This window comes from Lathyrus oleraceus, chromosome 1 (assembly GCF_024323335.1).
Source record: "Lathyrus oleraceus cultivar Zhongwan6 chromosome 1, CAAS_Psat_ZW6_1.0, whole genome shotgun sequence".
NCBI lineage: Eukaryota > Viridiplantae > Streptophyta > Magnoliopsida > Fabales > Fabaceae > Lathyrus > Lathyrus oleraceus.
The window spans coordinates 160,103,769-160,116,837 of record NC_066579.1 but is presented as its reverse complement, the minus strand read 5'-3'; the positions used below and the strand labels follow the sequence as shown (position 1 = coordinate 160,116,837).

At 38.2% G+C, this 13,069-nt stretch overlaps 1 protein-coding gene across 1 annotated transcript; it reads left to right on the top strand.

The window, feature by feature from the left end:
- The first annotated feature begins 1,421 nt into the window (after positions 1–1,421).
- On the top strand, positions 1,422–2,612 carry LOC127124199 ((-)-isopiperitenol/(-)-carveol dehydrogenase, mitochondrial). Its single transcript, XM_051054142.1, has 2 exons — positions 1,422–1,879; positions 1,995–2,612. The coding sequence occupies exons 1-2, from the start codon at positions 1,607–1,609 to the stop codon at positions 2,553–2,555; spliced, it is 834 nt and encodes a 277-aa protein (XP_050910099.1). The 5' UTR covers positions 1,422–1,606; the 3' UTR covers positions 2,556–2,612.
- Positions 2,613–13,069: the final 10,457 nt, after the last annotated feature.

Below are 13,069 nucleotides of genomic sequence, written 5' to 3'. Positions count from 1 at the left end.
ACGTTGACATACATGATGTCACACAAGCTTCTGTTATCAATAAGGATTCTTGGGACTATGCTTATCGACGACAACGATCATTATAAATGGAAGTGTTGCGTTAGAGATCCCTTCGAACTTATTGTGGTTTCAGAACCCTATAATAAGTCTTTCTTTCTTCGGTTTTCCTTTTGCTCTTAGTGACTTCGAGGAATTCTCTTCCAAATGTCCAAATCCTTCTTGATAGATGATTCTCCGTTAATGAGAAACAATGAGGTTTATTTGTGATCTCAAGGTAGGTGCTTGAGAGGTGACTTTGATAGCTAGATCGGAGATTGCTATTGTTAATCGTGCAAGCTAGTCGTTAGTGAGATGTGGTTTTTAGAACTAGATGAATTTGATGTGAAAAATCGTGTGAATCAGAAGTTAATTCCCATATACGACGTTAATGTTCTGAGGTGGTACAATAAATATGTGGTATTGAAGTAATAAGCTTTTTCAGTGTAGCGGCAAGAACTCTCGATGTAGCAGAGCGAGGAGGATCTGCAAGATTAGCACTCTAAAATTCAAGTTAGTGAAGTCCAAAAAAATTATTTTATGAGTAAGAATAAGATCACCCTTTAATCGGCGTGTGGTTAGGTTTATATATGTCATACACTTGAAATCAACCATCTAACTTGGAGTGTGATACGTGGAGTTGTATGATCATATCTAATAACAAAGATGTTTGGATAATTAGGATTAAATGCATGTATCTCGAAAAAGCTCCACTAAATTTTGAATCGAGCCTTAGTAATTAGGCCCGCTGTTTTCAGCCTTTAGCAAACCAAATAAAAATTAAAAGTGATATTAATTTTAACAAAAATGCTATTTTGACACTAAAATATTATACATATACCGTATATCACTATTCACATATATAGTGAATAATGACATATATAATTTTGATTTTTCAAATCTTTATATTCTTTTCTGCAAAACAACTTTACTTTGGTTAGTGGTATATAAAATTTTGGTTTATACTATTTGTAATTTGGTTAATATACTTTTTTACAATAAAAAGTAATTTGAACTGAGAAAATAAAGTCTGAGTGTAATAAATTAGTTAATATAATTCATAATTTAGTTAATGATTGTTGTTTGATGCAATTCATAATTAATAACTTTTTAAAAAAATTGTGATAAAATGAAGTTGTATTATAGAGTATAAATATTGATTATTATATTTTACAATTTAATATTTTTCATTTATTTATAATTTTTGAAAATAAAAACATACGTATTAATTCGGTAAGTGTTGGTTTTAATTTTAATTTTAAAATGAATATTTTTTTTTTGTAAATATGATATTTATTATTGAAATGTGGGAATAACGTTACAAATGGATAACTTTTAAAATACTTCCTAGATTGAATTTCTTGAATCAAGATCCTAACCTAACTACAGAGACTTACATATTTCACGTGTAGCACATGAAGAGATCCAAAGCAGCACGATATGCTATGTCCAAACACAAAACTACAAAGTTTTCATATTTTAATATGATCCACTTTCCCCTTTCATCATTCATCACCATTCACTAATAGTACAATAGGCACAACTAGATTAAACAATATTTGCATCCAAAATGGCAGAATCTCCATCCACAAACACTACTCTCAGATTATCTGGAAAAATTGCCATAGTGACCGGAGGTGCCAGTGGCATCGGCGAAGCCACGGCTCGTGTCTTTGCGAACCAAGGCGTTCGTAAAGTTGTGATCGCCGATATCCAAGACGAGCTCGGCAATCAAGTAGCTATGTCCATCGGTAATGAAAGGTGCGCCTTTATACATTGTGATGTTGCGAATGAGGATGAAGTTCAAAACCTCATTCAATCAACTGTCAATACTTATGGACAGGTTTGTCGATATTTTTTATATTCTCACAAACTCTCTCCTATGGTTGAGTTTAATTTTCTATGAAAACATGTTCTATAAAAAGATTCACTTATGTTTTTTTTTATTCTTACAAAAGGTAGATATAATGTTCAGCAATGCTGGAATATTTAGCCCCACTAGTCAAACAGTAATGGAACTTGATATGTCTCAACTTGACCATTTATTTGCAATAAATGTTCGAGGAATGGCATTGTGTGTGAAACATGCGGCACGTGCAATGGTTGAGGGTCACGTGAGGGGAAGTATCGTGTGTACAGGGAGTATTCACGGTAGAGAGGGAGGCTCAAGATCAACTGATTACACAATGTCAAAGCATGCGGTGTTGGGGCTAATGCGCGCGGCCAGTGTGCAACTGGCAACACACGGGATAAGAGTGAACTGTGTCTCACCAAATGGATTGGCAACACCTTTGACTTGTAAGTTGTTGGGAAAGAGTCACGAAGATGCACAAGAGATTTATAAAAGCTTAGCGAGGCTCGAGGGAGTGGTGCTCACGCCAAAACACGTGGCGAATGCTGTATTGTTTTTGGTTTCTAACGAGGCTGAGTTTATTACAGGTCTTGATCTTAGGGTTGATGGTGGATTTGTTCCGAATGATTTATGCAGAGTGGTAGACAATGCAATGCCACAACCTTAGGCTTTATTTCTTTTAGTTTTTAGTAAGTTAATGTTTTGGTTCTGTTATTTTAAATCATTCATGAAATGAGTCTCTTAAATTTTGGTTTTTAGAATGGAACAACTTTTTTTTCTATATTTATCGCATTTTGGCTGTTGTCCATTTACAAAAATATAAATATAAAAAGCAGACTGGGACCATGACTGGGACCATGACTGGGACCATGACTGGAACATGTGTATATTCTATTAATTAAAAATAAAATAATAAAAATAAATTTAAACTCTTGAAAATTACGGTCTTACTAAACAATTTTTTTCAAAATATATTTTTCATTATGGTAAGTAACAATTTACGGATTTTTTTTTTAAAATAACTATTTTTTAAAAAAAATTCAAAAATAATAAATAATTCAAAAAAAATATCAAAATAATCACTTTTAAAAGAGAATGTGCCAGATGAATTGGCGCATCTCCTAAACAAACAAAGGAGGCACCAATAGCACTGGCGCATGCATTGGACTCCTCATGAAAATGCGTCAATGCTATTGGCGCATGCATTGACCCTCATGAGAAGGCGCCAATGTCCCTGGCGCCTTAGTGTTGCATGTGGTATATGCGTCAATTCATCTAGCGCATACACCCCTTGTATTATTTATTTTTTTAATTTTTAATTTTGTTTATTTATTAAATAAAAAAGAATAATGTAAAAAAAATAAATTTATTGATGTGGTAATAATTGGTTACATTGGACTGACAATAAACTAATGATCGACCCGATTATAACGTCCCCCTGTTCCACATCCAGGTGCGTTAGTTTGTCTCTGAGGTCTCCCATGATTTTCTTGAGGTGTTTGAGGTCTTTGTGTGCTGACCTGATCGAGCGATGGCTGGTGGGAAGGTCCGACGGAAGTTCTAGTGGTATTTGAGAGATGTGTCACCATTTGTTCCCAATACCTAGAGGGGCTCTGATCAAAGACACTTTCGTAATGGAGTTCGGTGCTCATGTCATCGTAGTTAAGTCGTTGGGGTTGGGTGGATTGAGGACAGTATAGTTGCCCAAATTGGGCCATTTGAAAACGAAGCAATGGTTCTTGGGATGTACTATAGTTAAACAATGGTTGAGTGCTATGGTGATGGGATGTTAGGATGGTCATTGGTGGGGGGCTACGATGCAGTGACCCATATGAATCATCTGGCCTATAGACGGTTGTGTGTCGCATTACACGAAAAAACCGGCGGGAAAACGAAACAACAGAGCCGCCACCGTGCGTTATTTATCCCAAAAGAGGGAAAGGAAACGCTCGAAGTAAACCTGGAAAAGACATGGTCTCGCGACCAGAGAAAGATGGGATCGGGAGTCGGTTATGCGAAGGGAAGGTATTAGCACCCCTACGCATCCGTCGTACTCGACGGGATCCACGCACAAAAGAAAGGATAAGGTTGCTAAAACTGCTCACAAACTGCACAAGGCTGGAAGGAAAACACAGAAAGACAAGAGAAACTAACTCGGCAGGATATCGCATCCTAGGCCTACGTAGCCTGTCAGACACAGACATCAGAGTCGACGTAGTTCGGGACCGGGGAAACGTGCTCGCTAGGATGTCGCATCCTATGCATACGTATCTTCTCTGACCAGAGAAAGAATCAGAGCACTCGTAGCTCGGCTAACGCACGCCAAACAAAACACAAACACAAACAGGAAACTGACTGCCAATCGCTGGACTTACGTCAGACTCCACACAAACAGGCAAACATGGAAACCGAATGCCAATCGCTGGACTTACATCAGACTCCGAACCAACAAACACACACTGGAAACCAACTGCCAATCGCTGGACTTATGTCAGACTCCAAACAAACAAACACACAGGAAACCAACTGCCAATCGCTGGACTTACGTCAGACTCCAACACACACAAAGGGGTTGAAGAAGAAAAAGGGCGCCCAGAGAGATCAGCTCATCTCCTGCCTACGTACCTCATCTGGTATGAGGATCAGGGCGACGTAGTTCCCCTAAACAGGGAAAGAACTTCTAGCCTAACCAGATACAAAGGGAGACACAAACTACTAGGGAGACTACGACTCGAGCCTAGAAATTGTCATGCATATGATCCCTATGTTAAGGTTTCTATCTAACTTGCACAGGAAGGAAGCTATCCTAAACAGCACAGTCAATCACAAGCAAGCACACACTATATGCAAACAAATGGGCTCATACAAGGCTAGGCTGTAAAAACAAGCCAACTGGAATGGGGTGTAGTTAGCTCTTAACCCTAACATTGAGAGTTAGGGTGAAGCAGATAAAGTGGGAAGTGAGGGTAAGACCTCACAGCTCTTATCCCTGGCCTGGGAGAGCTGCAGACAAATGAAAGTGTGGGAGTTCAGAATGTAGGAACTCTTCTCCACAAATGACTGACACAACATGATCTTGGGTTATTATCCACAATGCATCAACACATGGTATGTGAGCAAGGTGAATGACACAACTGAATAGTAGGGGATGATTGCACATCCCTTGTATCTTCCAATTGCCTCTTAAGAGGTCTTTACCCGCTTGGCACAAATTTAAACATTCACAAGTATTGCCTCTTAAGGAGGGCTTCAGATAGGTGTCTGCCCACATAACAGGACAGGTCTTCCAGACTACATGAAGTCAGAGAGTTATACCTAAGTGGTAAGCAAACCACAAGCCAAGCTAGGCAACTCAATTAATGAGTTATAGCTACTAAGGTACCTGAAAAAAAATCTAAACCAATCAGTTCACAATTCAAACAATCAGACAAACAACAGTCATCAGCAGTCAGACAGGTAGGCAAAGCATCAAAGCAACAATGAGCAAGGCACAATCATAAGTGAATTTGTTCTCAAGGCCTACAAAACAACACAATGTTAGCCAACATCAACCAATTAATCAAACTTAAAAGAATGAGCCACTCCAATCATGGCAATGTGCATCTGGACCTGAAATCCACAATTCAAACAGTGAGTCCAAACTACTAGGTCAAAGCCTAGGGTCAAAAGAGGGTCACACATTCAAAACAGAACTTGAAATTTAACATGAATCATCCTCATTCAATCAAGAACAAAACTCAAAAAGTCTCACATCAAGATCATTAATCAAATTCATTTCATGAGCAAAACATGGCAAGGTATGCAAATGGTGAGCACATTGAGGCATCAGAAGAAACAAATGCACATCAAATCAAAAATGACTCAAATAATCTTGGCAAAATTCATGAGTAAACAAGACATATAACATGATCATCACACAAAAAATTAGAGGCATTGGACATCATTAGGCATGGAAATCACATAGCATAATTCAAACAATCACATGTGTGACACAAATTGTCACACCAAGTTAGCATAAGCATAAAACAGATATGGATCATGGGAAAAATCTCAAACCAAAGCCAAAATATCACTCAACATGTCTAGAATCCACACACAAAATTTCAGAAGCATTGGATAAGAAACAAGCATTTTATGATGAATGGAACAAGGCAAGGTCAAACATACACATGCATTCAAACACCCTAGGACAAATCAAATTTTCAACCAAGCACAACTTGCAATCCAATGATCATAAAAAAGTAGATAAGATGAGGAACACAATGCAAAAAATTGGAGATCAATTGGAGCATTTTTCAATTTTAAATGATTTTTGGAAGTTGAGGAAAATTTGAAAATGAAAATGGAGCCAAGGTATGGAATAATGTGGAGGGAAAAGAAAAATGCATTGCAATTTGAAAAAGAGTCTTCGCTCAGACATGAACCTGTGCCACATTTGAACCTGGCGCGCGCTTCAATCAAAACGACTGCGTTTTGATATTTAAACCCTAGCCTGGCGCGCTTTCAAAATTTCGTAGCTAATTCAAAATACACATGCAAATTTCGTAGCTAAACTCAAGCAGAACCCTAGCCATTCTGGAAACGCATGGTGTTCATGCATGGAAGATGAAGATCATGAAGATCTTCATACGAATTTTCCAGATTTTTTAAAACATGTCCAGAAATCAAAAATAAGCATAGCAATCAGTTCATCTTTCCACATACATCAAGGATCCATGATTAATTTGCATTAAAACACCATAACATGCTTGGATCGAAGGAAATCAACATCAACATCAAAACTTCAATCAACCATAACTTTGCGTATAGTGCACCAATTCACTCGAATTTTACATCAGCATCATCACCAAACCATGATCTACACAAATATCACAAAGATTTTGAGAATTATTGAGATCAAAAAACTGACCTCTTGATGAACAGAATTGGAAATCGCGTCCCACAAGCTCAAACAAGCCTCAGATCTCTTCCAATATGCTTATTGAAGTGTTTGATGCTGAATGTGAAGCTCAAGTATGCACGAATCCAACAGATTTTTGTAAGTTCCATGGATGCTTCAAGCTTTGCATATGGACAAAAATGGCACGGTTTGCTTTGAATTCAAGTCCAGTTCTACTCAGAAACCTCTCATGAACATGAATCAATCAAGAGAATGTGCTTTTGTGTGAAGAAATTTGGAAAAAGTTTGAGAGAAAATTTTGGATAATTTTGAAGTTCAGATCTGAAATGTTGCTAATGATGGAAAACAGTTATGATTAAGTATATATACCACCTACTAAACATGTTTAAAACCAGCTTAAGCCAAATGCAAATGTGATTAATCACTTATGTGGTGCATGTGCAAAAATGAGTTTTCACCCCCCATGCAAGCTAGCCACGTGAACAGTACTTATTCAAGGCCCAAAATCCCTTAAAATGAGTTCATGCAAGCTTTGGAAGTGATATTGTATGCCCATGACCATTCAATATGATGTTATGCATTTTTCTTCCAAAAACTTCATGAATAAGCCAATGATCATGCAATGAGATTTCATGCCATGTAATGATATGCTTGGAAAGTACATGTTATAAGGATCAAAATGCAAAAAGAACCACTCATTTTGGAGTTTTGGTTTGAAAGTTATGTCCATTTGAACTTTTGAACACACTTTGCCATGATTGGACCATATCTCCTCAACCACACATGAGAAATCCATGATCTTGGACTTTTTGGAAATGGGAGAGAAAGATATTCAACTTTTATGTTGGACAAAATTTCATTTGAAGCTTTCTTGATGATGTAATCTTGAGTTGAAGTTGGTCTAAAATCTTTCCACTTTTGGAAAGTTCAAATTACAGGTCACCTGCTATTTTTGGAAAGTCTTGATCTGACTTCAAATTCTTCAATATTGATGTTTGAAATGTCAAATGAGACTTGTTTGAGCATGAATGAGTCCTCTCTAACCACTTCCCACCTTCAAATCCACTGTTGACTTTGCAGTTGACTTCTGTTGACTTTTATGGGCCTCAGATGATTTGCACATGGACTGATGAGTTTTGAGCCTTCAACCCTTGACCAAATTACCTCAAAAGGATCTTTGAGTCATGCAAGTTCAATGGAACCACCCTAGGGCTTTGATCACATGGAAAATGCTCTTGTTGCCTTGCACAATTGAATCTCCTGACCAGTCTTGCCTGATGAGATACAATGGACTAAGCAATGACAATGCAATGTTAATGACCTAAAAATGAAATGTATACACAAAGGGGAGGTGCAAATTTGAGGTGCTACAGCTGCCCCTATTCAATCAACTGAGGACCTGAATGGATGAAGGCAACGGCTATCATACTTTCAAGGTAATCAGGGATTGAATACCAAAAGAACCTGGAATTTGCACTCTGCTGGGGATGAACAAGATATTTACAACAAGAACCAGACAAGACGTTTACCGACGACTCTACTGGGGATTTTGATTTTTATCAACGAAAAGATACAGCCCGACGTCAACCGATGACTGGACAAACACAACCAGACATTTACCAATGACTGGGATGAGACTCGATGTTTACCGACATCGAAAGATGATGTTTACCGACATCCACAAAGATGACCAGACATTTACCGATGACTGGGAAATAGGATATACAACCAGACGTCAACGGATGATATGGGAAAAACTCGACGTTTATCGACACCAACGGGGAGGTGACCAGACATCAACGGATGACCTGGGAAAGGATACAACTATACGTCAACGGACGAATAGGAAAAACTCGACGTTTATCGACACCAACGGGGAGGTGACCAAACATCACTGGGGAATAGGAAGAGATACAACTAAACGTCAACGGACGAATAGGAAAAACTCAACGTTTATCGACACCAACGGAGAGGTGGCCAGACACCAACGGATGAATGGGAAAGGGGATGTTAAGCACATCGAAAGATGATGTTTACCGACATCAAAAAGGGACGACCAGACATTTACCGATGACTGGAGTGGGACTCGATGTTTACCGACACCGAAACAATGGTGTTTACCGACACCAAAAAAGACGACCAGACATTTACCGATGACTGGAGTGGGACTCGATGTTTACCGACACCGAAAAAAGACGACCAGACATTTACCGATGACTGGAGTGGGACTCGATGTTTACCGACACCGAAACAATGGTGTTTACCGACACCAAAAAGAACACACACGGGTGCAAACATGACACTTACCGGTATCACAAGAATGACATCTTCATACGTCAAAGCAAGGCTAAACACTTGCTGGGGATCTCACTGGGGAGAATCAAGCTTTCCTTTCACGGACGAGGAAATAAACCTCTCTGGGGAATTATCAATCCTGAATACTGTCAGGAGTAACTGTAGCAAATGTGTCGTACAGATGTTGAACAACGATCCGCCTCTGCCGGGGATATGGTCTGATTAGGTTTCAACATATGAATGCATATGTTTGAATTTTTCTATGGCGTAATGCTCCATATCGAATGGAAATGCTACGTGATTTGAGGATGCAATGATTACTACATGCAAGATGCAGAATGATGAAAACTCCTGCTGAGGAGCAAATGGATTGCTCTGCTGAGCACACAAACTGATGAATTCTCCAACTCTGTGGGGAGACTCTGTATGAGGAATTCTCTGCGGGGAAAAAGCACCAACTTATCAAACGTGTTGGGGAATAGTGTAGCACCTCAAATTTGCACCCTACCTTTTGTACATTCATTTCATATTAGGTCATTAACATAACATGGTCCACTGCATAACATTGCATTGTCCATTTGCCCAAGTGCAAGCCACTCAGAAGAATTAGGTCAAACTGGTCAGGAGATCCAGTCAATCAAGCAAGCATGTGCTATTTTCATTGGGACAAGGCCCTAGGGTTGATTTATCAAGCTTATATGGTCTAAGGATCATTGTGAGGTGATTTGGACAAAGATTGGATGCTCAGAAGTCATCAGTCAAGCTGAATTTCAGCTGGAACCATAGAAAGTCAACTGTGGTCAACTGTGGTCAACTGTGCCTGATTTTATGGATTGGAAGGTGTGAGATGGTTTGAAAGGCCTCATTCATGTCCATATAAGTCTCATTTGACATATCAAAGACCAAGGTTGAAGATTTGGAGGTCAGATCAGAAGTTTCCCAAAAATAGCAGGTGACCTGTACTTTCAGCTGCCCAAAATGGAAACTTTTTCTCCTCAAAATTACTTCATCATACAAGCTTCAAATGGAATTTTGTCCAACATGAAAGTTGAAGATCTTGATCTCACCATTCCAAAAAGTCCAAGAACTTGAAATTCCCATGTGTGGTTGGCAAGATATGGTCCATTCATTTTCAGAAAATGCCAGAAATCAAAGTGCCATAACTTTCACATGGAGTGGCCAAATTGGATGGTTTTTCTTGGAGCAAACCATATTTGATGTGTACTTTCATAATCCATCATCACATTTTGCCAAAAGCCTTCACATAAAAAGGTCATTTTTCAAGTGCACTAATTAAAATCCAAGGGCAAAATGGTCCAAGTTGAGAAATACTTGGAATTTTGAAATGAGTCTTTTTGCAACACTTCCTAAATGTCATTTGTGACCTGTTTGAACCAAGTTTGGACAGAAAAATCAGCTGGTTTAAGAGAGGGCATTTTGGCCAAAGCTTGAAAAATGCATATTATGCTAATCATCTTAATTTGTTAATCTTGGATTAATTTTGGATTAAGGGATTAGTATATAATGTTAATTGTAACTGTAATCACTGATCACTAATCATTCTTCAAGATCCAAAACAGAAAATCAAAAACTCTCTCAATTTTTCACACTTTGCACTTCCATTTTTTTCATTGTTCATCAAGATTCCTTCCATCTTTTTTGCTGTTTCTCTTGTTGATCATCATTGGCAGGTGGAGTGTAACTTCTGTTGAAGCTCACAGTGGAAAGATCTTGAAGAACCATGGCCATGGCTTTTGCATTTTCTGTATGACAGTTGAAGATTCCTACTGGTACAAGCGGCTTCGAGCTAAAATCTGGATCCCATGCTCTTAGTCACACCTTGCTGCACAACTGTTTCACGATTTCAAGGCCGAACGCGATCAAATCCGTAACTGCACTTCGAACTAAGGTCGGAAATCAAACTTCATAATTGCTTAAATTAGGATATGGATTCAATAGAATGTTCATTGCTGAGTAACCTAAAGCTTGAATCGTGCAATTTCGTTGGATATTCTTTGAGAAATCTTGAGTTGAAGTTTGGATGTGCATACTCCTTTCGATCGATCCGTCCATTACATTAGGAGTCAGGAAATTTCATTGTGATATTGTTAATCCTCATTGAATGACGAGTCCATCCATGTATGATTTGTTAGTTTTGGTGAAAATTGGTCATGTTGATTTTTCTGGTTTTGTCGCGACGAACACGATGAGCAACACACTCCAGCCAGCGTTTTGATCCGATTTCCTTGGCTTCTTTTCAAATTTTGTGTTTACCGCCACATCCTAACCAATGAGAGAGCGCCATGTATTTAAGTAATACGACTGTGTTTTGGTCTTGCGCTCAGGAATTACAGAAATGCCACTCAGGTCCATTTAATTCATTAGAAACTTAAATAAATATTTAATAAATTTCATAAAACTTCAAAAAATCATATAAAATCCATTTTTAGTCCAAATTTAGTGGGACTTTTTTTGTTAGATTCATGATTTCGTCTAGAATTTTATAGGTATGATAACTCAAGTTGTGCATGGAGATTTTTTGCTTGGCCTATGGATCTTTGTCATGTGTGCATTTTTTGTATGTTTCACCATTTCTAACATGAAATACTCATACCTTGTCCAAATTGAATGAAATTTCACATGGTGATTCTTGACTCCTTGCTGGTTATTTTGATGTATAGTTTGTGAATTTTGGATCTCTGGTTTGGTAGATATGATGTGTGCAAGTTGAGTGTGACAATTTGTGTCACACTAGGTTAGGTCAATTTCATGATTTTATTTGACATGCCTAGGCTTTTCCAATTGATCTCAAATTTTGCATGTGATCTCCCCTGCATGTCTAGTTTCACCATGAATTTTTTGTATGAATTGTTGATTCATTTTCCATTTAATTGAGATTTTTGATTGCTGTTTAGCATTTTTTGGTCTTTGCTTGAGTACTTGTCTTCCATGTCTCATGAAATGCTCATACTGTATCATATGAATGTGAAATTTGATGGAGTGATTCATAACATGTTTAGGTGTATTTTGGCTTTGGTCCCATTAATTTCTTAATTGTTTTCATTGTTTGGCATGTGATTGAAGTTGATGCTCATTTTGCTACCATGTGTTGACTTGTTTGGATTGCTGCTGACTTTATGATTTTCATTGACCTACTTCCTGTTGTCCAAATGGCATGAAAATTGCTATGTAGCTCATTGAATGTGTCCTGTTTAGGCTGGAATTTTTAGGGAATTTATTGAGCTGTTTAGGTATTTGATTGAGTGTGATCTTTCTGTTTGCTCCTATATGACTCATAATTGCCTAGCTTGATCTAATTTGTGCATGAAATTAATTTGGTGCATGGTTTAGATGTGAGACCAATTGGATTCTCTTTGTATGTGATTAATGTTGATGTTGATCATGTTTCACTTGCTGTTTTGACCTTTTCACTTCTTTTTGACCCTAGGCTTGTCCTAGTGGTCTTGTATCTCATGTTTGAATGTGATTTTCAGGTTAAGAAGCAAAATACCTTAAGGAGGTGGATTCACATTTGATTGAGATATCATTGGACATTGTACACTAACTTGTTTGGTTTTGTAGGATGTTTGGCTTTTGAGTTGCTTGCACTTTGGTGCATTGGCTTGTGTTTGTCTGTTTATAGCTAGTTGTTGAATCATTTGCTGTTTAGTTATGTGATTGGTATACTGATGATATTTGATTGATTTCAGGTACATTAGTTGCTAATATTGCTTTGCTTTGCTTGATAAGCAATTTGCACTGAGGTAGAACATTCTTGTCTCCATGTAGTCTGGAAGACCTGGCCTGTTACTTGGCCAGGCACCTGTCTGAAGTCCTCCTTAAGAGGCGATGTTTGTGATTGTTTACTTTTGTCCCCAAGCAGGTAAAGACCTCTATGAGGCAATTGGCGGAACCCAAGGGATATGCAATCTATCCCCCGCTATTCTGTTGAGTCGTCCCTCTGCTCACACCACTGTGTTGATGCA

Excerpts from the sequence above, each read along its gene's own strand:
- LOC127124199 (XM_051054142.1), top strand. The coding sequence starts at position 1,607 with ATGGCAGAATCTCCATCCACAAACACTACTCTCAGATTATCTGGAAAA. Across the intron at positions 1,880-1,994 it reads CTGTCAATACTTATGGACAG|GTAGATATAATGTTCAGCAA; the intron begins GTTTGTCGATAT and ends TTCTTACAAAAG.